Consider the following 26615-nt stretch of genomic DNA (forward strand, 5'->3'; position numbering starts at 1 on the left):
CAGTGCTTTGGGGTTGGATCTGCATCTTGATAATGGTATGATTTATGATTTTAAGTTAAGATTTTGCCACTCTGAGCACCAGTCTCCTTTTATTTAAAGTGGAAATAGTAATAAGAACATCCTCCTCCTCATATCTGGTTGAGTCAAGGGTCAAAAGGGATCAAGAACTTGAAAGTACTCGACCATGCACAGACCATCCCACGAATGTCAAGTACAATGGTTGTTCCTGAATGTTGGAGAGGCAGGGTGCTGTAAACACAGGAGCAGGTCGTCATAGCAACCGGCTTTCCTGTTGCCATGGCTCTCTGTGTCGCTGAGCAGCTTATTTAAACTCTCTGCAAACTGCCGAAATGTTTTTAAACATTTAAATGTTGTAGTTTCCTCATCTGCAAAGTGAGAGAGTTCGATGATTTTCAGGATTCTTTTCAGCGCCTCGACTTTTTTCCTTAATTAAGAGCTTGTGCAGAAGCTCACTCTCTGATGAGCAGAAGTGGGGAGTTGAGGCTCCCTCCTGTCTCTCCTGAGGCTTCCCTGGTACCTCAGTGGTAAAGAATCTGCCTGCTAATGCAGGAGAGGCAGGTTCAATCCCCTGGGTTGGGAAGATTCCCTGGAGAAGGAAATGGCAACCCCCTCCAATATTCTTGCCTGGAAAATCCCACGGACAGAGGATCCTGGGGGTTACAGTCCACGGAGTTGCAAAGAGTTGGGCATGACTGAGCGCCCATGCATGCCTCTTTCCTCTCCCTCCCTCTTCCTCCCAGGGATCAGAGTTTGCAATTCCTAGAACCAAGTGGTCCCTGAGGTTTCTTCCAAAGGTCAGTCTAGAGGATCTTCCAGGGGGCTCTGTGGTGCCCTCGGGGTAGTTTGAAGTGCAGTGTCAGGGGCTGGCTGATGGTCACTACCTGAGGTAGCTTCAGCCATATGAACAGGAGGGCGTGAGCAGTGGCTGATTCAGGTCTAAGGATGAACAGACCTGGGCAGGTGTTCAGCAAGCAGTCCATGCAGAGACAAAAGCAGGTTTCTAGAACAATCCATGGGGCTTCCCAGGTGGCGCTACTGGTAAAGAACCAGCTTGCAAATGGAGGAGACATAAGAGATGTGAGTTCTCTCCCTGGCTCAGGAAGAGCCCTTGGAGAAGGGCATGGCAACCCACTTTTCAGTGTTCTTGCCGGAGAATCCCATGGATGGAGGAGCCTGGTGAGCTACAGTCCATGAGGTCACACAGAGTTGGACACAACTGCAGCGACTTAGCATGCACACATGCAGAACAATCTGTACCAGGGTCATGATCAGCTTCCAGCACCTGCCTTTTAAGGAACAGAGGGCAGAGACACGGGCTGGGCCAGGCATTCAGTGCTGCTGCCGGATACTCATCTGGCCCCTGCCGTTTGGCTGCGCACAGCTTCCCCAGCTGGAAGCTCCGGCTCCACTTCCTCCACTGGCCATAGCGGGCACTCTGGCCTGCTGCCCAGCCTTGGCAGTGCTGTGAGACACCCAGGGAAGCCCTTCCTGAAAAGCCGGGGACTGAGATGGAGCAGGAAGCCAATGTCAGAAACCATGCTGGGACTTTGAAGAACCGGGCAAGAGTGGCTTGAAGGCAGCTAGAGCAGGGAGAAGGAGCGGCATGAGCCAGGGTCCTGGGGCAGAGAGGTCATCCCACCTCCAGGGGACTGACTGAGGCCAGCGGGCCTGGAAGGCAGGGACAGAGCGTGCAGGGCACAGCCGTCTCGGCTGATCTCAGATGGGAAGTCCTTCAGTGGGAAGCCTTTGAAGGACTCTGAGTGGGGCAATGACAGGGCAGCTGCATTTGGCGATGATGCCTGTGATGGCAGTGAGAGGAGCTGGGTTCAGGCAGTGTGGACTCTGGGCAGTCGTCTAGAAACCTCCAACAGCAGTTCAAGGGAAAGAAGGCAGAGAGCTTGACCCAGAGTGGTACTGATGGTGGAGGTGGATAGATGTGCACAGATCGGGGACATATTTAAGAAGTTGGTGAGGAATTAGATTGGATGAGGGAGAGAAATGGCCAGAAATGGTTTTCAGATTTCTGACTTGCAGAATGTGGATGGAGAGTGGGTGCATTCACTGAGACAAGGAAATCTTAGGGAAGACTGAACCAGGAGGGATAATGAATTTGCCTCTTGCCATGGTGTGTTAGAAGTGCCTCAGAAATGCCTGGATGGAAACAGTGAATGGGCAGTTGGATTAGTTTAGTTCAGTTACTCAGTTGTGTCCGTCTCTGCAACCGCATGGACTGTAGCACACCAGGCTTCCCTCTCCATCACCAGCTCCTGGAGCTTACTCAAACTCAAGTCCATCAAGTCGGTGATGCCATCCAACTTGCTCATCCTCTGTCATCCCCCTCTCTTCCTGCCTTCAATATTTTCCAGCATTAGGGTCTTTTCTAATGAGTCAGTTCTTCCCATCAGGTGGCCAAAGTGTTGGAGGTTCAGCTTTAGACCCTGTCTAATGGAGCAGCTGCCATCTAGAACACTGCTGGTCACAGAGGTTGCGGGGGCAGGGAAAGAAGTGACAAATCACACACCAGCACTTAACTCTTCCAATGGAAATAAAACATGGTGGCTCATTTCCATGGCTAAAGCGAGGCACTGGCCATGCCTAACTTCAAAGTGGGGGTGAGGGGGACTTTCCTGGGGGTCCAGTGGCTAAGACTCTGTGTTTCCGCTGCAGGGGTCACAGGTTTGATCTCTTGCTAGAGAACTAAAATCCCGCATGCCAGGAAGCACAGCCAATAAATAAATAAAAATTCATAAAAAATTTTTTTACAGTAGGCTGGGAAAGTGAAATCCTACCATGTACCTGGAAAGAAATGAGACAGCATTATCTAAGGAACCACACGAGTGACCACTACATCCCAGTGTTTATGAAAGCCCCCTGTGGGAAACATCACATGCCAGCAACTCTGTGACGCTCTGTTCTCGTGATCAGTTCTCTGGCATTGCTCCGGCCCAGGCCAGCTCAGTTCTGTGTTTGGAGGCAGCTGTAAAACAAACAGGGGCTTATATTTTTCAGCAGTAGTCTTTCCGGAGTCTCAAAGCTAAAGATTCTCCCCATTTAGAATCTTGGTTCTAAGGTGACTCAGACGGTAAAGCGTCTGCCCGCAATGCGGGAGACCCAGGTCCGATCTGTGGGTCAGGAAGATCCCCTGGAGAAGGAAATGGCAACCCACTCCAGTATTCTTGCCTGGGAAATCCCATGGACAGAGAAGCCTGGTGGGCTACGGTCCGTGGGGCCAAAAAGAGTCGGACATGACTGAGCAACTTCACTTTTTTTCACAGTGCTTACTGTGTGACCTTGGGAAGATTACTGAACGTCTCTGAGCCTCAGTTTTCCTTTTCCATAAAAATCAGTTCCAAGATGTGCTATTTTCCACCTTCTAACATCTCTGAAATTAGAGTAGGTATTACAATAGTAGGCCTGACAGAGTTTGAATGATTACTTTTTCTCTGTGGCGTGTGCAAAAAATGGTGGATCTTATAAATGATGGTGTCTCACGTGATGAAACACGACCTTCGCCTTAAAGACTGTGAAGAGGTAATACATGTAAAGTGCTTAGCATAGTGGCTGGCACTGAATAAAATGGTTTAATAAATGGCTATCGATGAACTATTATGAACTGTTATCGATAACAGGGACGGTGTGGTAAGGCTGAGGAAACAGCTGACAATGTGAAAATGAAACCCCAGTTGAGGCTGACTTCCCCTTTTCTGTCTCCCCTCCAGGCAGACTTTAGAGACAGTAAATTACAGTGCTCTCCTGGCCAGTCTTCCCCGCTGATCCCAGTGGCGACCCTGAGGCCCTTGACAGAGGCCGTGTCCACAGCGCAGACCGTCTACACCATTCGGAAGCCTGTTTCTCCGGCGACAAGGTGTGTCCGATCAGCAGGTGCCAACAGGTAACTCTGGTGACAGGGAAGCCAGGCGCAGGCTCATTGTGTCTGTCACACCTGCAACAATATTTGTGACACTCTCATTCATTCTTTTCTTCATGCATTCTGGAAGTATTTACTGAAAGGCCATCAAAGGCTAGATAGTATTATTCTAGGTGCTAAGGATGTAGAGTGGGCAAAACCGAACCCCCCTCCCAACCACAAACTAGCCCTCCGAATTGTTTCCCATGCTTTCTCGATGCATATGCACACTTTTTTCTCATCAGTATGATCAGTATGAACATAATCTTTGATTACTTCCTCCATCTAACACATATCTTCTCTTTTCAACACTGATCCTGCTTTCACCACTTACAGTTTCTTTGTATTCATGTAGTGTGGTTCACCTCACTTGTTGCCATCACTAGATATTTGAGTTATATCCTATTTCAGATTAAGCTGAAGATCCCCTGGAGAAGTGAATGGCTACCCACTCCAGTATTCTCGCCTGGAAAACTCCATGGACAGAGGAGCCTGGCGGGCTGTAGTCCATGGATCGCAAAGAGTTGGACACAACTGAGCGACTAACACTTTGACTTTCACGTTGCTGAGAGGGCGCCATGTGCGAGGTCCTATGTTCAGCTCTGGGGGCTCAGAGAGGAATGGTGTATCTAACAGGCAGTCCTCGGAGGAGCGGTACCTTCAGAAGCTCACTGTCTGGTGGGGGAGATCCATAGGCAGCCAATCTCGGGTCATTGTGGGGCCGGTAAATGTAGGGGCTCCTTGAGGAGCCTGAAAGAGCCAGTCAAGAGCTGAGCTTGGGAACCGGCATTTCAACTGATAACTGCTCTTAACCATTTTTGCACGTGCATCTCACCGTTTTGTCACCTCCTCTTTCTCAGTGCAGAGACCCTCCGGCAGGAACTGGAGAGAGAGAAAATGATGAAAAGACTGCTGATGACCGAACTGTGAAACTCTGCCCGGTTGCCTGGAGGATGGCATGGTGCCTTCTGGACGTTTCCTTTCTCCGGGCTTCGCGTGCTCGCGGTAGCGCAGCCTACAAACGTGCGCTCTGTTCGCCCAGGTCTCCATGGTCAAAGCCAACCTCTGGCTTGACTTTCATTGGAAAAGTTATTTACTGTCTCCTGAGTATTAGAGGTTTTCCTACTACTCAATGTAGTTGAGACAAAATTTGGTAAGCCTAGGAGAAGAAAGATGGGAAAACCGGGATTCCTTCTCAGAAGCACCTGTGTGTACATATGAATAACCACAGGGGTTAACATGGCATGGAATCCTTTGTTCTCAGTCTCAACCATGTGATTTTGTATGACTGACACTTGCACCAAGCTTTGACTGTTTGTTAAAGAGTCATTTTTAATGAGAGAATAATTCTTTACTGCTGGTTTTCCATTTACACTGGTAAATGCACAGATCTTATAACGTCTTTAACATTCATTTTTATTCAGACACGAGTAGGTGAACTAAAAAAGGAAAGTTGCAATCACCAGGACTGAAGTTATTTCAGCTTAATCTGAAATATAATTTAACTTGTGAATTTGAGGGTTATGATATTATGGGGGATACACAGACTTTATTATTGAACCCAAAGTAAAAGCTTAAATTGTCTGAAATAGTTGAAATTGTCTAAAAATCCTTACAAAGGGATTTGATAGCAGGATTCATTTGGGTGTTCCATGAAGGGAAATTATCTCTAAAGTTGATCAACTCATGTCCTGTTGATAGAAACTTGACCAGAAGAAACTTTGCTCTTTTTTATATAGTTTCAAGAAATGTGTTTTTAAATTTTTCTTATGCACTTGAACAACTTTGCAGGAATAAAAGAACCCCCTAACCACAAACTAACCCTCCAAATTGCTTCCCACCCTTTCTCAATGCATATGCACACATTTTTTCATCAGTATGATCATTGTGAACATAATATTTGATTACTTCCTCCATCTAACACATATCTTCTCTTTTCAACACTGATCCTGCTCTCACCACTTACAATTTCTTTGTATTCATGTAATGTGGTTAACCTCACTTGTTGCCATTTCTAGATATTTGAGTTATATCCTATTTTTCATTCTCATAAATAGTGCTGCTATGAATGTCTTTGTAAAAAATAAAATGTTTCTTCCTTTGGATTCTTCCCTTGGGAGTATCTCCAAAGAGAGATTACAAGGTCAAAGAGCATGAAGTATTTTATAGCTCTTGTTTCATATTGTCAGATTGCTTTCTAGAAAGATCCAGTCTCCTGGTTGAAAGGACCTTAGAGGTCATCAAGTTCAACCTCCCATCCTCTCTAAATGCTTGAAACCCCTCTACAATTTTTGATGCCACCAGCAATGTATAAGCATTTCTATTTACCAATAGTTCTGCCAGTATTGGGTTTTGCCATTTTAATTTATTTTTGCTAGTTTAATAAGTGCATATAGTTGTTCTTAAAAGGTTGTTTTATTTCATTAATTGCTAGCAAAGCTGAGCACTTTTCCATGTGATGACTTAGTAGCTGTATTTCCTTGTGTGTAAAATATCCATCCATTTCTTATGACCACTTAAGTGGGATTGATCTCATATATTTGTATCAGAATTGTATTTTTATGTTGTATTGTATACTTTGCTCTCCTCTCCCTCTCCTTAAATCTGAATGGTGCCAATAATTTGATACTAATGATATAAAAAAAAAGCAATGCCTCATTGACTAGCATTGTTGTGAAATGAGGTAATGTACGCAAATATTCAGATAACAGAGGATTAACCCTTTTAAGTGACGAATCTTTACAATTTTAATATTTTTTGAGGGAAATCTTTCTAAAGTATATTACGCACTTCCCTGCCTTAGTAAACAGAGTACATTGGAGAGTATTTAACCTTTTCTTGATGAGTCATCATCATTACAAACATCAGCCCCTTTGTACCTTGGTGTGGTGTCGTGATGTCATCCGGAGCCTGTCCAAACATGCAGGGCTCGGCTTGCCTTTCACAGACTAACGCTCTTCTTGTTGATGGTTTGCACTGCTGTCTGCTCTATTGGTGAAGCTGTCAGGGGCAACTGTGGTATCTGGGAACTTTTACCCCCTTCCATACAACCCGGCCCCTGGCTGTATTTAAACAGCTTTCACCGTTCTTTATGTTGTGCACACGATACAAAATGTGTTCTGTACAATATGGGGGAAGTGTTTGTGTCTCGGGTTGTCACGTCCTGCCGATCCCTCCTCTTCTAACCTGCTTTCTGAGTCTTCTGCTCTTCACCTCCTGCTCTCTGATGGAAACCTCCAGGGCAAAACTGAAGTTTTCTTGAGGAAGCCAGGAAACGCAGTGTTACATGCGTGTCAGATTGGCTTTGCTTCTGAGGAGGGGGCAGTGCATGGGGTTTTGGGCCATTGTTCTCAGGAGGCTCTGAGCCTGCTGCTTCTTCCTACACGGCCCCCTGCGTCACAGATGTTTCGGAAGGTCGATGTCACTGGAAGTCTGATCACGAACAAGTTGGCTCTTACTGTATATGAAAACCCAGTACCTCTGGCAGCTCAACTCTAACCAGTAAAATCAAGAGGATTCCATCCTTTCAGCAGTTGTCCTGTTATTTGCCTATGTACATGTATGTTGGGTGCTTGGAGTTGGGACCTGAGAAGATGACATTGTGTTGGGTGGATTCATAGCGATAAAAATGAATTGGTATAGTCACTTCACCTTTTTAAAAAAAATATACTTAAATCCAAAATAACAGTACTGTACAATCCCACAACACATCATATGTCCAAGAAGAAAAATCAGCTTGCTGACATGATCATTCCAGAGCAAGAGTTCCAAACTGTGGGCCACAGGCTCCTGGTGGACATGGGGGAAGTGAAACTGTCAGTCAATCAGTCACGTCTGACTCTTTGTGACCCAGTGGACTGTAGGCCTCCAAAGTTCCTCTGTCCATGGAAATCTCCAGGCAAGAATACTGGAGTGGGTAGGCATTCCCTTCTCCAGGGGATCCTCCTGACCCAGGGATCAAACCTGGGTCTCCTGCATTGCAGGCAGATTGTTTACTGTCTGACCCACCTGGGCAGCCCAGTGGACATGAGGGTGGGGAGTTAATGCAAGTGGTTTGGGAATCCTGCGACCCTGAGTTTCTGGATTGTAGATTGCATAGGAGATCCTTATGTTTGAAGAGTTTAAAAACTAGATCCTAAAATTCCACAGACAGATGAGCCTGGCACACTACAGTCCTTGGGGTCGCAGAGTGGGACGCAACTCAGCATGCACACACACACACATAGTGATAATGATGCAATGCCTTGAATCTGTTCTAAACAAAATTATGTCATAATCATGGTGGTAGAATGGGGGGCGGGGTGAGAAGGGAACATAAAAAAAAAAAAAAAACTAGATCCTAGAGAATTGGGAAGATCCCACGTGAATTCACCCCAAAATTTATACCCCCAGAATAGCACAAGAATCCTCTGATGTCACCTTTATCTTTCTTTCACCATCTCAAAGATCACAGCTTTTTAAAAACTTGAAATTCACCATGTTAACCATTTTAAAGTATATTCAGTATTTTTTTTTAGCATCTTCATAATAACATATCAATTTAGTTCAGTCGCTCAGTCATGTCTGACTCTTTGCGACCCCATGAATCACAGCACACAAGGCCTCCCTGTCCATCACCAACTCCTGGAGTGTACTCAAACTCATGTCCATTGAGTCGGTGATGCCATCCAGCCATCTTATCCTCTGTCATCCCTTTCTCCACCTGCTCTCACTCTTTGCCAGCATCAGGGTCTTTTCAAATGAGTCGGACCTTTGCATCAGGTGGCCAAAGTATTGGAGTTTCATCTTCAACATCAGTCCTTCCAATGAACACCCAGGACTGATCTCCTTTAGGATGGACTGGTCGGATCTCCTTGCAGTCCAAGGGACTCTCAAGAGTCTTCTCCAACACCACAGTTCAGAAGCATCAATTCTTCAGTGCTCAGCTTTCTTTACAGTCCAACTCTCACATCCATACATGACTACTGGGAGAAACCATAGCCTTGACTAGACGGACCTTTGTTGACAAAGTAATGTCTCTGCTTTTTAATATGCTGTCTAGGTTGGTCATAACTTTCCTTCCAAGGAGTAAGCGTCTTTTAATTTCATGGCTGCAATCACCATCTGCAGTGATTTTGGAGCCCCCAGAAATAAAGTCAGCCACTGTTTCCACTGTTTCCCCTTCTATTTGCCATGAAGTGATGGGACCAGATGACATGATCTTAGTTTTATGAATGTTGAGTTTTAAGCCAACTTTTTTTAAGCCAACTTTTTAACTCTCTTCTTTTACTTTCATCAAGAAGCTCTTTAGTTTTTCTTCACTTTCTGCCATAAGTGTGGTGTCATCTGCATACCTGAGGTTATTGATATTTCTCCCAGCAATCTTGATTCCAGCTTGTGCTTCTTCCGGCCCAGCATTTTTCATGATGTACTCCGCATATAAGTTAAATAAGCAGAGTGACAATATACAGCCTTGATAGACTCCTTTTCCTATTTGGAACCAGTCTGTTGTTTCATGTCCAGTTCTAACTGTTGCTTCCTGACCTGCATACAGATTTCTCAAGAGGCAGGTCAGGTGGTCTGGGATTCCCATCTCTCTGAATTTTCCACAGTTTATTGTGATCCACACAGTTAAAGGCTTTGGCATAGTCAATAAAGCAGAAATAGATGTTTTTCTGGAACTCTCTTGCTTTTTTGATGATCCAGTGGATGTTGGCAATTTAATCTCTGGTTCCTCTGCCTTTTCTAAAACCAGCTTGAACATCTGGAAGTTCGTGGTTCATGTATTGCTGAAGCCTGGCTTGGAGAATTTTGAGCATTACTCTACTAGCGTGTGAGATGAGTGCAATTGTGCGGTAGTTTGAACATTCTTTGGCATTGCCTTTCTTTGGGATTGGAATGAAAATTGATCTTTTCCAGTCCTGTGGTCACTGCTGAGTTTTCCAAATTTGCTGGCATATTAAGTGCAGCACTTTTACAGCATCATCTTTCAGGATTTGAAATAGCTCAACTGGAATTCCATCACCTCCACCATCTTTGTTCATAGTGATGCTACTTAAGGCCCACTGGCCTTCACATTCCAGGATATCTGGCTCTGGGTGAGTGATCACACCATCATGATTATCTGGGTCATGAAGATCTTTTTTTGTATAGTTCTTCTGTGAATTCCTGCCACCTCTTAGCTTCTGCTTCTATTAGGTCCATACCATTTCTGTCCTTTATTGAGCCCATCTTTGCATGAAATGTTCCATTGGTATCTCTAATTTTCTTGAGGAGATCTCTAGTCTTTCCCATTCTACTGTTTTCCTCTATTTTTTTTGCATTGATTGCTGAGGAAGGCTTTCTTAGCTCTCCTTTCTATTCTTTGGAACTCTGCATTCAAATGGGTGTATCTTTCCTTTTCTCCTTTGCTTTTCACTTATCTTCTTTTCAAAACTATTTGTAAAGCCTCCTCAGACAGCCATTTTGCTTTTTAGCATTTCTTTTTCTTGGGGATGGTCTTGATCCCTGTCTCCTGTACAATGTCATGGACCTGCGTCCATAGTTCATCAGGCAGTCTGTCTATCAGATCTAGTCCCTTAAATCTATTTCTCACTCCACTGTATAGTCATAAGGGATTTGATTTAGGTCATACCTCAATGGTCTAGTGGTTTTCCCTACTTTCTTCAATTTGAGTCTGAATTTGGCAATAAGGAGTTCATGATCTGAGCCACAGTCAGCTCCTGCTCTTGTTTTTGCTGACTGTATAGAGCTTCTCCATCTTTGGCTACAAAGAATATAATCCATCTGATTTCGGTACTGACCATCTGGTGATGTCCATGTGTAGAGTCTCTCTTTTGTTGTTGGAAGAGGGTGTTTGCTATGACCAGTGTGTTCTCTTGGCAAAACTCTGTTAGCCTTTGCCCTGCTTCATTCTGTACTCTAAGGCCAAATTTGCCTATTACTCCAGGTGTTTCTTGACTTCCTGCTTTTGCATTCCAGTCCCCTATAATGACAAGGACATCTTGTTTGGGTGTTAGTTCTAAAAGGTCTGGTAGGTCTTCATAGAACCGTTCAACTTCAGCTTCTTCAGCATTACTGGTCAGGGCATAGACTTGGATTACCATGATATTGAATGGTTTGCCCTGGAAACGAACAGAGATCATTCTGTCATTTTTGAGATTGCATCCAAGTACTGCATTTCAGGCTCTTTTGTTGACCATGATGGCTACTCCATTCCTTCTAAGGGATTCCTGCCCACAGCGGTAGATATAATGGTCATCTGAGTTAAATTCACCCATTCCAGTCCATTTTAGTTTGCTGATTCCTAGAATGTCGACATTTACTCTTGCCATCTCCTGTTTGACCACTTCCAATTTGCCTTGATTCACGGACCTAACATTCCAGGTTCCTATGCAATATTGCTCTTTACAGCATTGGACCTTGCTTCTGTCACTGGTCACATCCACAACTGGGTGTTTGTTTTGCTTTGGCTCCATCCCTTCATTCTTTCTGGAGTTATTTCTCCACTGATCTCCAGTAGCATATTGGGCACCTACTGACCTGGGAAGTTCATCTTTCATAAACACAACTAATTCCAGAACATTTCCATGATTCCAAAAAGAAGCTCCATATCTGTAGTCACTATCAATTCTTCCCCCACTCATTTGCTAACAATCATTAATTTACCTTCTGTCTTCAGATTTCTATCTATGGATTTGCCTATTCTGGACATTTCATAAAAAATGGAATCACATAGTATGTGGTTCTTTGTGATTGGCTTTTTTCACTTAACATAGTGTTTTCAAGGTTCATCCATGTAATAGCATGTATCATTACTTCATTTCTTTTTAATGGCTATATAATATTCCATTGTATGGATATGCCACATTTTATTTATCCATTCATCAGCTGATAGACATTTGACTTGCTTTCACTCTTTGGCTATTATGAATAATATGAACATTTGTGCCCCACTCTTCAAACTCTTGGGTATATAACTGAGATTGGAATAGTTGGGTCACACAACAGCTCTATGTTGAAATTTCTGAGGAATTTCCAAATTCATAGCTTTTATATCATAAACAATCAAAAGTGAAAAAAATCACACATATTACTAGACAGACAGAAGCATGGGGAAATCTGTTGTAACTTGTCAGGTACAGAGATGCAGATACTAGATTTTTGGGAGGAGGAGGGTTGTGAAATTTATAACAGAAAAAAAAAGTTGTTTTAGAGAAATGGCTTTGGTGAGAAGAGAAAATAAGGGAGCTTTTTCTGAAAAAATGAAAATGAAAAACTCAGCTTCATCTCTACGTTCCTGTTTGAATAGCCAACTCTTGTTCACGTAGTGGTCTCAGAACATTCAGGAAAAGTTCTTCCTTGGAAACTGTACAAAAGGGAAAACCACACTATTTCTTGACCACTTGGTGGGTTCACATCGCCGGGGAGCAGAGGGTATGAAAAACCTGGGGTGAAACAAAGTAGAGAACATGTGCTGAGGGTAAGAACAGGTCTCCCTCCAGGGCTCAAATCTTGTGAGAAAACAAAAATAAGAAAATTTCAGGACTTTCCCCTAGCAGTCCAGTGGTAACGACATCACCTTCCAATGCAGGGGGTGTGGATTCAATCCCTGGTCGGGCAGCTAGGATCCCACATGCCCCATGGCCATGAAAACAAAACATATAACAGAAGCTGTATTGTAACAAATTCAATAAAGGTGTTTTGGTTTTTTCTTTAATGGTCCACATAAAATTAAAAAAATCTTAAAAGAAAGAAGATCCCAAAAGACAGTTTATCTGGATGGGAGATATCCTCATGAAAGAAAGAAGCCAAGTCCATAGGGAAACCAGAGTAGGTTCTAAGGCCCTGGAGTGGCATGCAGACTTGAAGTAACCCATGAAAATTGTGGGTGTTCTCCCTAGAAAAATCCACATGTCAAATGTTATTCCAGTACTTTCATTGGATCTTCACACCATTCCTGAAGCCCATCTAAGGTCTCCTTTGAGTCCATGGACCCCAGGTCCTTGATCATGGTTTTAGGTCATTGAAATCAGTTTACCTTCAGGCCTCATTTTAGACTGTGGGCGCACACCTTTCTCCAATACTACTGCCCAACATCCTCTGTAAAGAGAAAAAAAAAGCCCACATGATTTTATCAGGCCAGTTTACCAGAGAATGGCTTGGTTTTAATATACTTTCTTTCTAGCATCAGCATTGTTAATTGTATTAGTTAAAATGAAGGCAGTAAAAATAAAGTAACAGGTAACAACTTGGATTCCCAAACCAGTGAATTAACATGAAAATCAGAAGTCCAGTACTTGCCATTTAAATCTGGCCTTATCTTTCCTGGTAAACAGGAAGATGAGAAAAGAAAACCCATTTCACTTTTTAAAGAACAAGGTGTTTTATTAAATTTTTTTTAAGGACAACTCGTTAATAGATTTTCAATTCATTGAATTTTTTGTATTTTTGAATTTTATCTTCTGCAAAGCTACGTCTTGCCTAGCTTTGCACAAAACAAATCTCTTTGTTTTGATTTCTAAAGTCACTATAGTTCATCTTACCTTTTTCAAGCAATAAATATGATCTATTTCTTGCAACAACTAGAATATTGGGAGACCTAGTGAAGCCCAGGGTTTCCATGAATTATACCCGAATCACCTGTCAGGTGATTTAAACGCCAACTGGACAACCCACCATCAGTGTTAAGTGATATGTAAAAGCAAACATTTGACCTCTGGGACATAAAAAACTTCTCAGTTTCCACAGCAGAATTGTGTCTCCCATCTACCCTGGGCCAAAAAAACTTTGCAATCACCAGTTTCTTTTGAATATTTGTATAGCATAACCATCAGCACATTCATTCATGCCATTTATAGTATTGAACCCTATTCATCCTCACCTTCACCATCTTACCTAAATTCCATTGAATCCTGGAGGTTGCTAATCATCACCACAAACAGCCTGATTTCTGGTTCTAAATTAGAAACCTCTACACTTTTCTGCTACCATAATTATTTTCTTTGTTTATGCAATAAAATAAAATTTAAAAGCAAGCTAGAATGCTGGCTCTGCAATACCAGCATAAAAAGAATTGTGTCCACGTTTTCTAGCAGAAAACAGCAGTTTGAATGTGTTATCATTCCAAAACCATCATTAGGAAAGAATTAGGGACCTGGCACGTAGTAAGTGCTTGGTGTGAATGAATGAATGAATGGCAAAGTAAACAACCAGAAGAGAATTACACGCAGCAGGAATGATTTTGGGAAAGTCCGGAATCCCACAGCCTGGGCCTGTCAAGGCCTGTGTGTGTTTGCTGCGGGGAAACAGCAAACCGCTTGCCTGATTTTGAAGGGGGCATGTTATTCAAGGGCAAGGGCAGCCTCTGACTACACACTCCAAAAGTCTCCGTGAATCCAGCCCAAAGATCTGGGTTCTTGTTCCCCTCTGGCTCTAAAGACCTCGGTTTACCTATCTATAAAGTGGGGGTCTTGCTATTTCAACTTTTCCAATCTCGATCCCAAGAAATAATGGATATAGCGAGTGCTGTATATAAACCAAAAAGTGCTGAAACAAAGTCGGGGAGGCAGTGACTCGGACAAGGTGTGCTCCAAGCTGAACCCCGCGGGGAGCACTTCTTAAATGGGAACTTATATGGGGGCCTCCAGGGGATCTTGGAAAAATGCATCCTGATTCAGATAGATGTCTGCCGTGGGGCCAGAGATTAGTCATGCTACCGTTCCTGGCACCTCGGGATGTTGACGCTGCAGGGCCGTGGACCACTTTTTGAGTAGTAGTAAGAGTGAAGTAGGGTCAAATCTGTTCGGAGAGAGACTCATGGAGGCAGGAAGGAAAAATGGGGAAAAGGACGGAGGCAGAGACTGTCCTGCCGAAGAGGTGAGGATGTAGGAAGAAGCCGAGGTTCGGGGAGCGAGCGAGGATGCGCAGCCTGGGCAGGGAGGCGGCGGGTGCGGGCGGCTCCGCGGCTGCGCGGGCTGCAGGCGGGGGGCGGACGCGTGCTGGCGGCGACGCAGTCCCGGCCCCGCGCCCGCGGCGCCCCCGCTGCGGCCCGAGCGGCCTGGCTGCGGGATCGGTGCGCAGCGATGGCGCGCTCGCGCCGGTCCTGGGCGCCGCTGCTGTTGCTCCTGCTGGCCGGGCCGGCCGCCTGTGCAGCCAGCCCGGCGGACGACGGCGCGGGCCCGGGGGGCCGGGGACCCCGGGGCCGCGCGCGGGGGGACTCGGGCGGCGACGAGGCCGTGCCGCGCCACGACTCCTCCTACGGCACCTTCGCCGGGGAGTTCTACGACCTGCGCTACCTGTCCGAGGAGGGTGAGGCTGCGGGAGGATGAGGGGCTGCGGGACGGAGGCGGCAGGAGTGGGGTGGGGGGCGGGGGCGGGGGCGGGGACTCGGTTAGGAGGCGAATGGAGGCTCCTCTGGCTCAGCCGAGGCCCGACCGTGGAGCGCAAGGCTCACCCTGCCCATCGGCCTGGAGAAGAGACCCGGAGAGCTGTCAGCGCCTTCCCCCCGCTGCTGGCTTTACAGGTGGGGAGACTGAGGCCGGGAGGGAGGTGGTCAGCCAAGTCCTGCGAACCTGCGGACAGGTGGGGCTGAGTCAACCCCCGCCGCCCCCCTCGCGCTCTCTCCCGCTTCCGCCCCCCCCCCCCACCCCCCATTCCCTGAGTTTTCAGCGTCTATCTGTGACAGGGACGGGGTAGCGGATGGTAAGGGAGGAGACTGCCATCTGGCCTAGAGTGTGTGAAGTCAGAGTAGCTGGTGGGAAGCCCAAGTCCCCTCTTAAAGAGAGATTGCCTTGTTTCCTCCATGTCTGTATTGACCTAAATTTGCCGTGGCTAGTGTTCCAACTTCGGCGTTCTGTTCCTGCTCGCTGCCCAGCCCCCCCGAGAGCTGGGTCACACCTTCTTCCCCACTTCCATCCCCCTTCTGTACTGTTTTCCCATATGTCATGGACCCCTAGTGTGAGCCATCATTGTTGGTGTCTCCTGGGTCCAGCGATTGGGGGTTTGTCACGCAGACCTCCCTGCACAGGCAATATTTCAATGAGCACAAAAGCCAAGCTGATTCTCTTCAGAAGGAATGGAAACTGGCTTCTTATTTCTGCTATTTGGAAAGTGATTTTCCTTTTCTCTGCTAAGAGGAATATCTAAGAATGAAGTTGGGGTTTGAAATGTTGTGTGTCCCAGCAGCTGATAGGATGCTGGGTGTACCTGTTATTTAGGATTAAGTTTAGCTACCTACAACAAACACACATTAACAACACAAATAAGAGAAGTTCCTCTGTTAGGTAAAGAAATCCAGAAGTACGAAGTCTAGAACTGGTCATCTGAGACACTAATCCTGGTCTTCTGCTTCTTCACAACTCTTAGTGTGTAACTTCATGGCCCAAAATGGCTGCTTGATCACCAGCCATTGCATTCACTTTCCAGACAGTGGCAAAGAAGAAGTGGGAAGAAGAAGGTCACTGATTATAAAGAGATTACTCAGAAATCCCATGAAACAATTCCACTTGCACTTCATTAGCCACAACCTAGTCATGTGCTCACACATAGGTGCGAAGGGGACTAGGAAATGTAGCCTTTTAGCTGGAAAGGAATATGAACTAGTTCAAAAATTGGACTTACTGTATTCTATGGAGAAATGGATTTGGGGAAATAGATTAGTTGGGTAGATGCTTACCTGTTGAAACAGGGACCCCAACGTATAGTGGCTTAAATAAGATAGTTTATTTTTCTCTCACATGAGTCTGACTGTTCTAGACTGGTAGGCCAGCTCTGTTCCACAGTGTCATTAAAAGACCTCGGTTCCTTCCTTGTTGTTCCTGCATGCCCTAAGGCTTTGTCCTCCTCAATGTGGAGGTCATGTTGCTTGCATGTCTTCTTTCAAGCTGGAGGAAAAGAAGAAGAGAGGAAGTTCAGGATAAGCAGTTACCTTTTAGGCTGGTTGCACAAATCCCTGTCATTCACATTCCTTTGGCAAGAACCTAGTCTTTTGACTTAGCTGCATGGGAGGCTTGAAAGTGGAGTCTTCTAGCTGGGCAGCCATGTGGCCTGGGAGAAGGAGAGGATGCAGGGGCAGGGTAGAAGGACAGCAAGCAGAAGTAGAATCTATTGCTCTGAGAAAGAATACACAGTATAGGACTTCCCTGGTGCTTCAGTGGTTAAGAATCCACCTGCCAGTGCAGAGGACAGGGGTGTGATCCCTGGTCCCATACGTGGCAGGGCAGCCAAGCCCATGCGCCCCAACTGCTGAGCCTGTACTCTGGAACCCGTGAGCTGCAATTACTGAGCCCACATGCCCTCGAGCCCATGCTCGACAAGAGAAGCCTCTGCAATAAGAAGCCCGTGCACCGCAACTAGAGAGAAGCCCTGCTTTCTTCAACTGGAGAAAGCCTGTGCACAGCCACAAAACCCCAAAGAAACCCCGAAATAAAGACTACATAGTACTAATACAAAAGCCATCTCTTTCTGAAAGCATTTAATACACAGTGATGCTGTTCATAGTCTGCTTAGCACACGGCTAGGTGACTCAGAGGTGGCATGTGAGAATTTATATTCTTGCTGGGCACATGTTCTCTACTGGAGGACAAGGTCAGATTCTATGTCAGTTTGTATACGCAGAGAATGGAATTAGTTGTGTAGTCCAGGCAGTTTTATGAACTGGACATCAGGTGGGCTGCAGCCCTGAGAAAGGCTTTATAGAGTTGAACCAGGAAGTCTAAGAGACTTTTGGTGAGACGGAAGGGGGAGGCACTTGGGTGAGGTGACCCTGCAGGGGTAAAAGGCCTGGGATCGGTGTACAGATTCCTAGTTTGTCTGCTTGCCACCCTTGACCATTCTGCACATGCTGCCTGAAGCCTGGCTCTAACCCTGAAAAATCTGTGATAGTTCCAACCTCCTCCCTGGATGAAGCTTCATCTCCTATACCTGGAGTTTTCTCTTTGACTCAACTTTCTTTTACAACCGTCTCTCACTCCCTTTCTCCCTTGCACTGAGCCTTCATTGTCCATTCTGCTCCTTTCTCTGACCATTTTGCTTATCTTCAAAGGCTGATCCTACAACCATCTGGTGGGTGCTAGTGGGGATGTTTGTGAGGTAAGCCTCTCAGGGGTTAGCATCTCTTCCAGATTACCCTGGACCTAGGCTTTAGCCTTGTGGGTCCTGAGTAGAGACTTTCCCAAGATCCTTAGAAATCATCAGTGACACTGCTTTGAAAGGGTGCTGCCAGAGAGGGAGAAGCAGAACCAGGGGATGTCCCAGAAGGGTGTCCTGTCCAGAAGGCGAAAGAAAAGAGGGTATCATGAAGTGTCCTATGCCACGGGGAAGCCCAGGGAAGACTTAAAGTAGTTGACAGATTCAGAAAATGAGAGGCAATGGGCAAGTTCTGGGATGAATTCAGTGGAGGAGGAAGGAGGGAGCCTAGCTGATGCTGAAGGAAGTGGCAAGTGAAGGGTGGAAATAGTACCTTTAAACTATTCTTTCCTTTTGTCAGTGCAAGTGGGGTTATTTTTTCTAGTGATTGAGCTATTTGTTTTTCTCTATGCAGGGTACCCCCTTCTCAGTTTCAAAATTGCCAACAGACTGAATTTTTAAAAATTAAAAAAAAAGCAGCCTGGTAGTGTGAAATCAAAAAAGGGGAATTAGAATAATGGGATGGAGAATTTCCTGAAACTATAGGACAACCCAGTGACCAATACCTACCTTGTTCAGAGACCATTTCTCCAGTGTCCAGATTGTGCAAGACCCCCAGGCCAGAGAGTGAACACTGGCCAATTTGATGTTTCTAATAACCTCCTAAAATGTTTGTTTTTTAAACTTTAGTTACGTTTTGATTTAATGATGCTAGTTTTCAGAAATCTTGGGGGCTCCCACTGTCTAAGCCTATACTACTCTTCCTTTACAGTCCCAGCTCAAATGCCACCTCTTTCAGGGAGTCTTCCCTGATTTTCTTCTCCCATTTCCTGCTGTTAGGAAAGGTATTTTCCCACAGCACGCTGTCTAACCCTGCTGTGACCCTTGAACTCTCTGTGGTTGAGTTTGGACAGGTTTTTGGTGCTTGAATCCTATAACTCATACCTTTTCCCCTTGAGATTCTCAAGCCAGAATCTATGTATTCAGAATAACAGTAGAATATAAAACAGATTATTGCATGATTACAGGCAAACCTCCTGTTCTGAGGGTTCTCTGAAAAAAAAAAAAAATCAAATTGGGCATTGAAAGTGAAAGTGTTAGTTGCTCAGTCATGTCTGATTTATTGCAACCCCATGGATTGTAGCCCACCAGGCTCCTCTGTCCATGAAATTCTCCAGGCAAAAATTCTGGAGTGGGTTGCTATGCCCTTCTCCAGGGGATCTTCCCAACCCAGGGATTGAACCTGGGTCTCCTGCATTGCAGGTGGATTCTTAATTGTCTAAGCTACCAGGGAAGCATATATACTAAGGTTAAAAAGACAACCTCCCAACATGGGTACATGCTACAGTATCTATTCGTTTGTATTTCGGTTTGAACAAAGATAGCATCACCTTGTTTGGTGAAAAAGTAGAAATAGTATATAGACTGTTTGGGGGTAGAAAAATAAAATGAAAACAAATCACAGAAGGGGTGGTCAATAATATAAATCTAATTTATCTCTATGAATCTAGCCCAATCATAACACTAATTTGTGCTAACTTTTAGTAAGTACTTACTGTGTGCCAGTCCCTGTCCTAAGTACCTTATCCATATTAACTTTATTCTTTAGGGCAATACTCTGACTTAGACACTCTTGCCATTCACACTTTAGAATTAAGGGAAGTGACCTACAGAAAATTTAAATATTGTAGCTAAAGTCACACAGCTAGAAAGTAGCAGAGAACGGGGTGGGTTTGTTGATTGACCTTATGGATAAGGTGGTACAAGGTGCTGACCTGCTCTTGGAAATGCAATTGAACAGATAGGATGGGGCATTTTCATGGGCAAATTAAAGAAGAGGGGCTTGGAAGTGATGGGGTAGTCCACTGGGAGCGGCAGGTTCCTGAGTGATGGAGTGCTACGACGAAGGCTTTGCTGAACAGACTCCACGTGGGTGGAATCTTCCATTTTACAGAGCCCCTTGACATTTTCGCTTCTCTGTGTGGCTCTGCTAAACAGAAATGATTCAGACAGTCCAGAAAGAGAAAGCGGCTGCAGCATGCCATCACTCTCAGAGATGTGAACAGATAATTTCTGGTTAAAACTTCACAAGGAATTAAGTACTATATTAATACCTGAGAGCTGTGATCCAAGGAGTTAATTAGAAGCAATAAATAGCAAACCAGAAGCCATTAACCACCCAGTGGAGGATGGCAAAACAGGCTCAAGGGATTGCAAAAGAGGAATGGATAGTGGCTGTGAGTTCGACAAGCTTGGAAACCACAAAAGCATGTTGAGAACCTGAAAAGATGAACCAAGAAAATAAGTGCCTCTTGTGTGATAGGAATAGCTGAAGGAAGAAAAAAATAGCTTTCATCCTGCTTCAAAACAGAATAGTTATTGGAGGGGTTTATAAGACACATGTGAGAAGAAGGGAAGTGAAAGAGAAAAAAAAACTTTGGCCCCAAACCAATATTATTTGATCTTAACCCAAATTTTAATTTTAGATAAAGAGGAAAAGAAAAAAGATAGCACTAAAACGGAAAATGGAGGGAAAGGAACAAATAAACAAAAGCATAAAAAACTAGTAATAAGCGACGTCCCTGGTGGTCCAGTAGTTAAGAATCTGCTTTCCAACCCTGGGGATGCAGCTGCGATCCCTGGGAACCATGTGTCACGGGACAGCTAAGCCCATGTGCTACTGGAGAAGCCCGCATGCGCCACAGATAGAGAAAATCCCGAGCATGGCCACGAAGACCCAGTGCAGCCATAATTAAAAATAAGGAAATAAAAAATCTAAAACCAATAATAATTTTTAAAGTGGGAGCATGGACAAAGCTAAGGGGAGAGTGAGAAGCTGGCCAGTCTGGGTATCTGACCCATATTTCTCAGGAAGATGACTGAGTGTAGGAGAGGATGGGGAAGAGGCCAGTAAAGGTCTCCAAGCAGCATTGTGACAAGATCCAATTGCTGTTTTAGAAACCTGGCACGCAGTGGAAGAATTAGAAGGGAAGTAGGGAAATCAGATCGGAGGTGGTACAATAGCCAAGAAGCTGGCTTGGGTTTCAGGAGTGGGAATGGAAGGGGTGGTGGTGGAGAAAGTGTTCCGGGTGGAAGAATCTAGGGCTTCAGGGTTGGGAGACTGGGGAGGGTGGTGGGATTCTTCACTAAGACAGAAAACATAGGAGGAAGACCATTTGGGAGCCTAGAATCGCTTTGCTCATGTGATGTCCAGGCAGAAAGCCCTGGAGGCAGCTGATGGTTGGGCTTAAATGTTGATATGGGAACAGGAGAAATGCCAAAAAAACTGCGAGGTTAGAAAAAGAATAACTCTACAGAAAATGGGAGGAAAGAAATAATAAAGATGTGCATTTAATGGACTAGAAACCAAATATTCAGTGTATGTGTGCTAAGTCGCGTCAGTCGTGTCTGACCCTTTGCAACCCCATGGACTGTAGCCCACCAGGCTCCTCTACCCATGGGAGTCTCCAGGCGAGAATACTGGAGTGGGCTGCAAAGAGGATCAAAAAAGTAAAAAATGATTTTTTGAAAATCCGAATGAAAGGGTCATTCAGAGAAATGGAACTGATAGGGTGTGTGTGTGTGTGTGTGTGTGTGTGTGTGTGTGTGTGTGTGTAGATGAGAGACAGTGTGTAGATGAAAGAGAGACCAATAGAGAGAGAGATTTGTTTTGAGGGATTGGCTTACACAATTTTGGAGGTTGGCAAGTCCAGAATCTGCAGGGTAGGCTGGCAGGCTGGAGCCCCAAGAGAGAGCCAGTGTTGAAGTTCAAGGCTGAGGCCATCTGCCACAGAATTCACTCTTGGGGAATGTCAGTCTTTTTGTTCTGCCCAGCTGGGGGAGAAGCTTGCCCACAGTATGGAAGGCAGTCTGTTTTACTCAGAGTCCACAGATTTAAAATGTTAAATGTTTGTCTCATCCAAAAATACTCTCACAGAAACATCCAGAATATTGTTTGACTGTATATCTGGGTACCTGGCCCAGCCAAATTGACCTGTAAAATTAACTATCACAATAGGATACTGACAAAATTGATCAAGAGAAAAAAAGAGAAGACAGACCATGTTAGGAATGGAAGAAAAAGGAGAAATAACCCTAGACGTGTATGTGTGCTCAATCGCTAAATCGTGTCCAAATCTTCATGACCCCATGGACTATAGTCGGCCAGGCTCCTCTGTCCATGAGATTTCCCAGGCCAGAATACTGGAGCGAGTTGCATTTCCTTCTCCAGAGGATCTCCCTGACCCAAGGATTGAACCTGCATCTCCTGAATTGCAGGTGGTTTCTTTACCACTAGCAACCTGGGAAGCTCATTAAGCCTAGACATAGCAGAGATTTAAAAGCTAGTACATTGCAACCCAACATTAAAAAGACAACTCACCCTATTTCAAATGGAGAAAGGCTCTAAATAGACCTTCTCCAAAGAAGATACACAAATAACCAATATGTACGTGAAATTATACTCATTCGTCATTAAGGAAATGCAAATCATGATCATAACAAGATACCACTTCACACCTACTAGGCTGACTATAAAAATTTAAAAAAAGGACCCTTCCACAATACATTGCTGGTAAGAATGTAAAATGGTACAGCTACTTTGGAAAATAATTTGATAGTTCCTCACAAAGTTAAACATAAGAGTTATCATATGACATGGCAGTCCTACTCCAAGAGAACTGAAAACATGTTCATACAAAAACTTGCACACAGATGTTCATGGCAGCGTTATTCATAGTAGCCAAAAAGTAGAAACAGCCCAACTGTCTGTCAACCTGTGAATGGATTAAAAACAGGTGGTATATCCATTCAATGGAGTATTCTGTAAATGAAGAGAAATATCATTCATTCTGTGCACCCAGGGTACTGAAAATTAGAATTCTACAATCAAAATAGTTTCCCAATAAAATTGTACAATGCATGAAAAATAGATCCTATTGAATATCATTTTCCAGATGTCAAGATGACAACTGCTAATAAGATGTAGTTTCTACAAACACATTGTACTGGTAGTTAAGGATTAATACATTTAGTCTCTACCCAAATGTATTAATTAATACAGTTAGTCTCTACCCGAAGATTCAATAGGAAAGCCAGAAACCAATTTTTTAAGCTTTTTGAAAACCAGCCCAGATGACCAGCCCAGAGAGCTGTCTGAGAAGGTGTTGGGGGACTACAGAAGCAAAAAGGGAGTTCAGAGAAAGTCACTGTGGGAAGCAGCTTCCAGCCCTGGGGCTGAGGGAGCAGAGAAAAGGGCTGGAGGTTTTGAGAACCTGGGATCTCAGACAAGGGACCTCAACCCAGAGGTTCACCCATCCTCTGAGAGTGGGCTATCTGCCTAGCTAATCCTGGTTCCTTTGATGAGGCTGGTTCTGGGAGTCTAGAAAACAGCTAGAAAAGAAAAAGAAAAAAAGGCTGGAAACTCAAACCAGTTGCCACTGCAAGGATGAAGTGGAGTTGTGGAGGACTTGCTGACTGGAGAGCAGTCACACAGGAACAAATGGTCTGATTTTGGCAGGTCCTCCTGCCTCCCAGCCTCCCTCTGATGTTTCCTTGTGGCAGAAACTAGCCAGCTGGCAGAGGAGAAATGTGGTTTGCAGAGTCCTAGCCCATCCTGGAGCTGACTGTATAGGCTGGGCTATAGCTGAGAAACAGGAGCTTAAATATTGCCATGTGGTACCAACATACTGTATCCCAAATAGGGAGATCATTTAATTTCAGGAAAAAAATAAAATATTGCTCTGCTTATCCTCTGATACCAAACCCAGTTGCGGTCTTGAAATTCAGTTCTGGCACTCATGACCCCAACAGGTTAAAGGGCATGGTCCACAACAAGACTGTCCTCCCTTCAGACCAGCTGGCTACCAATCCAAGTCAGTCAGTCAGTTCAGTCGCTCAGTTGTGTCCACTCTTTGCGACCCCATGAACCGCAGCATGCCAGGCCTCCCTGTCCATCACCAACTCCTGGAGTCCACCCAAACCTATGTCCATCGAGTCGACGATACCATCCAGCATTCTCATCCTCTGTCATCCCATTCTCCTCCTGCCCTCAATCTTTCCCAGCATCAGGGTCTTTTCCAGTGAGTCAGCTCTTTGCATCAGGTGGCCAAAGGATTGGAGTTTCAGATTCAACATCAGTCCTTCCAATGAACACCGAGGACTGATCTCCTTTAGGATGGACTGGTTGGATCTCCTTGCAGTCCAAGGGACTCTCAAGAGTCTTCTCCAACACCACAGTTCAGAAGCATCAATTCTTCAGTGCTCAGCTTTCTTTATAGTCCAACTCTCACATCCATACATGACTACTGGAAAAACCATAGCCTTGACTAGACAGACCTTTGTTGACAAAGTAATGTCTCTGCTTTTTAATATGCTGTTTGGGTTGGTCATAACTTTCCTTCCAAGGAGTGAGCGTCTTTTAATTTCATGGCTGCAATCATCATCTGCAGTGATTTTGGAGGCCAGAAAAATAAAATCAGCCACTGTTTTCACTGTTTCCCCATCTTTCTGCCATGAAGTGATGGGACCAGATGTCATGATTTTAGTTTTCTGAATGTTGAGCTTTAAGCCAACTTTTTCACTCTCCTCTTTCACTTTCATCAAGAAGCTCTTTAGTTCTTCTTCACTTTCTGCCATAAGTGTGGTGTCATCTGCATATCTGAGGTTATTGATATTTCTCCTGGCAGTCTTGATTCCAGCTTGTGCTTACTCCAGCCCAGCGTTTCTCATGATGTACTCTGCATATAAGTTAAATAAGCAGAGTGACAGTATACAGCCTTGACACACTTCTTGTCCTATTTGGAACCAGTCTGTTGTTCCATGTCCAGTTCTAACTGTTGCTTCCTGACCTGCATACAGATTTCTCAAGAGGCAGGTCAGGTGGTCTTGGATTCCCATCTCTCTCTGAATTTTCCACAGTTTATTGTGATCCACACAGTCAAAGGCTTTGGCATAGTCAATAAAGCAGAAATAGATGTTTTTCTGGAACTCTCTTGCTTTTTATACAATCCAGCAGATGTTGGCAATTTGATCTCTGGTTCCTCTGCCTTTTCTAAAACCAGCTTGAACATCTGGAAGTTCTCGGTTCACATATTGCTGAAGGCTGGTAAAGAATTTTGAGCATTACTCTACTAGCGTGTGAGATGAGTGCAATTGTGTGGTAGTTTGAGCATTCTTTGGCATTGCCTTTCTTTGGGGTTGAAATGAAAACTGACCTTTTCCAGTCCTGTGGTCACTGCTGAGTTTTCCGTATTTGCTGACATATTGAGTGCAGCACTTTCACAGCGTCGTCTTTCAGGATTTGAAATAGCTCAACTGGTATTCCATCACCTCCACCAGTTTTGTTCGTAGTGATGCTTCTTAAGGCCCACTTGACTTCACATTCCAGGATGTCTGGATCTAGGTGAGTGATAACACTATCACGATTATCTTGGTCATGAAGATCTTTTTTGTACAGTTCTTCTGTGTATTCTTGCCACCTCTTCTTAGGGCCACCCACAATCCCCCTCGTGCTCTGTAATTCACTAGAATATCTCAGAGGATTCAGAAATGGGCTATGCATACAATTGTAGCTTTAGTATCAAGGAACTCAGGAACACGCAGGAGCAGCCAATGAAGATGCACACAGGTCAGAGTCTGGGGGCCCACAAATGCAGTTTTCTTGTCCTGTCCTGGAAGGAAATATTCCTCTCCATGGAATCAGGACGTGTCACCCTCCTGGCACTTCAGTGTATTCACCAACCAGGAAGCTGCATTCAGCTTCAGGGTTCAAAGTTTCTGTTGGGGTTTCATTACCTAGGCATGACTGATTTAATCATTAGCTACATTGTTGAACTCAGTCTCCAGCAGTCATACACTCCCCTCCCCCGTGTCCCAGGTGGGGCTGGCTCAAAGCCCCAAACCTGTAACCATGTGTTTGGTCTTCCTACTGACCAGCGCCCATCCTGAGTCATAAATGCAGGTGTGATCCCAAGGGGCTCACGAATAACAAAGACCCACTGGGAAATTCCAAGGATTTGGAGTATTCCTCTCTCCCAAGAACCTGGGACAAAAACCCATCAAATTCTTTATTAGACAGCATCTTACAGGACTTCCCTGGTGGTCCAGTGGCTCAGAATCCACCTGCCAACGCAGGGGACATGGGTTCTGTTGCTGGTCTGGGAAGATTCCACATGCCAAAGGATAACTAAGCCCACACTCCACCACTGCTGAGTCAGCGTGCTGCAGCTACTGAAACGCACGTGCTCTAGCGCCTGTGCTCTGCGACAGAAGCCACCGCAAATGAAGTCCATGCGCCGCAGCTGGAGAAAGCCCACACACAGCAGCAAAGACCCACTGCAGCCAAAACTAAATAACTTTCAAAAACATCTCACACAATGAGAGAAACATGACATCATTAAATGATGCCGAAATTCATTTGACAACATAAGTTCTCATTCCAAGATTTAGAAGCATATAAGATAAAAGGGAATCAGTGCTAGAAAAAAAAACCCGAGAAACGAGCCATTTGCCAACACTAAATAAGCTAGTTCAGTACATTTATAAGTGACCTTTGTTCTAAAAGTTGCTCTTACTTGGAGCT

The 26615-nt window shown here is 44.8% G+C and overlaps 2 protein-coding genes and 2 long non-coding RNA genes across 10 annotated transcripts in view; 2 read left to right on the top strand and 2 right to left on the bottom strand.

Annotated features, from left to right (window-relative positions):
* The window catches only part of EPB41L4B (erythrocyte membrane protein band 4.1 like 4B), a 135313-nt gene extending 127856 nt beyond the window's left edge, over positions 1 to 7457 (top strand). For 4 of the 7 annotated variants that reach the window (XM_070459325.1, XM_070459329.1, XM_070459327.1 and 1 more), the window contains 2 exons: positions 3741 to 3913; positions 4789 to 7457. In XM_070459325.1, the coding sequence (XP_070315426.1) occupies positions 3741 to 3913; positions 4789 to 4858 (243 nt within the window). In that variant the 3' untranslated portion in view covers positions 4859 to 7457. The remainder of the gene's footprint in view (positions 1 to 3740; positions 3914 to 4788) is intronic. The other 3 variants (XM_070459328.1, XM_070459330.1, XM_020885314.2) reach the window with 1 other exon arrangement.
* Positions 6232 to 15500, bottom strand: LOC139032407 (uncharacterized). The gene is made up of 3 exons (XR_011484942.1): positions 15363 to 15500; positions 12948 to 13009; positions 6232 to 12354 (listed from the first exon to the last, which is right to left on the bottom strand). It is a non-coding gene; the product is annotated as an uncharacterized lncRNA (long non-coding RNA).
* Positions 14837 to 26615, top strand: part of FRRS1L (ferric chelate reductase 1 like) — a 28728-nt gene continuing 16949 nt past the window's right edge. The window contains exon 1 of the mRNA XM_070459332.1: positions 14837 to 15217. Coding sequence (XP_070315433.1) covers positions 14992 to 15217 — 226 coding nt within the window. The 5' untranslated portion in view covers positions 14837 to 14991. The remainder of the gene's footprint in view (positions 15218 to 26615) is intronic.
* On the bottom strand, positions 16611 to 25764 carry LOC139032408 (uncharacterized). The gene is made up of 2 exons (XR_011484943.1): positions 23464 to 25764; positions 16611 to 16791 (listed from the first exon to the last, which is right to left on the bottom strand). It is a non-coding gene; the product is annotated as an uncharacterized lncRNA (long non-coding RNA).

Source organism: Odocoileus virginianus, chromosome 31 (genome assembly GCF_023699985.2).
Source record: "Odocoileus virginianus isolate 20LAN1187 ecotype Illinois chromosome 31, Ovbor_1.2, whole genome shotgun sequence".
NCBI classification, from domain to species: Eukaryota; Metazoa; Chordata; class Mammalia; order Artiodactyla; family Cervidae; genus Odocoileus; species Odocoileus virginianus.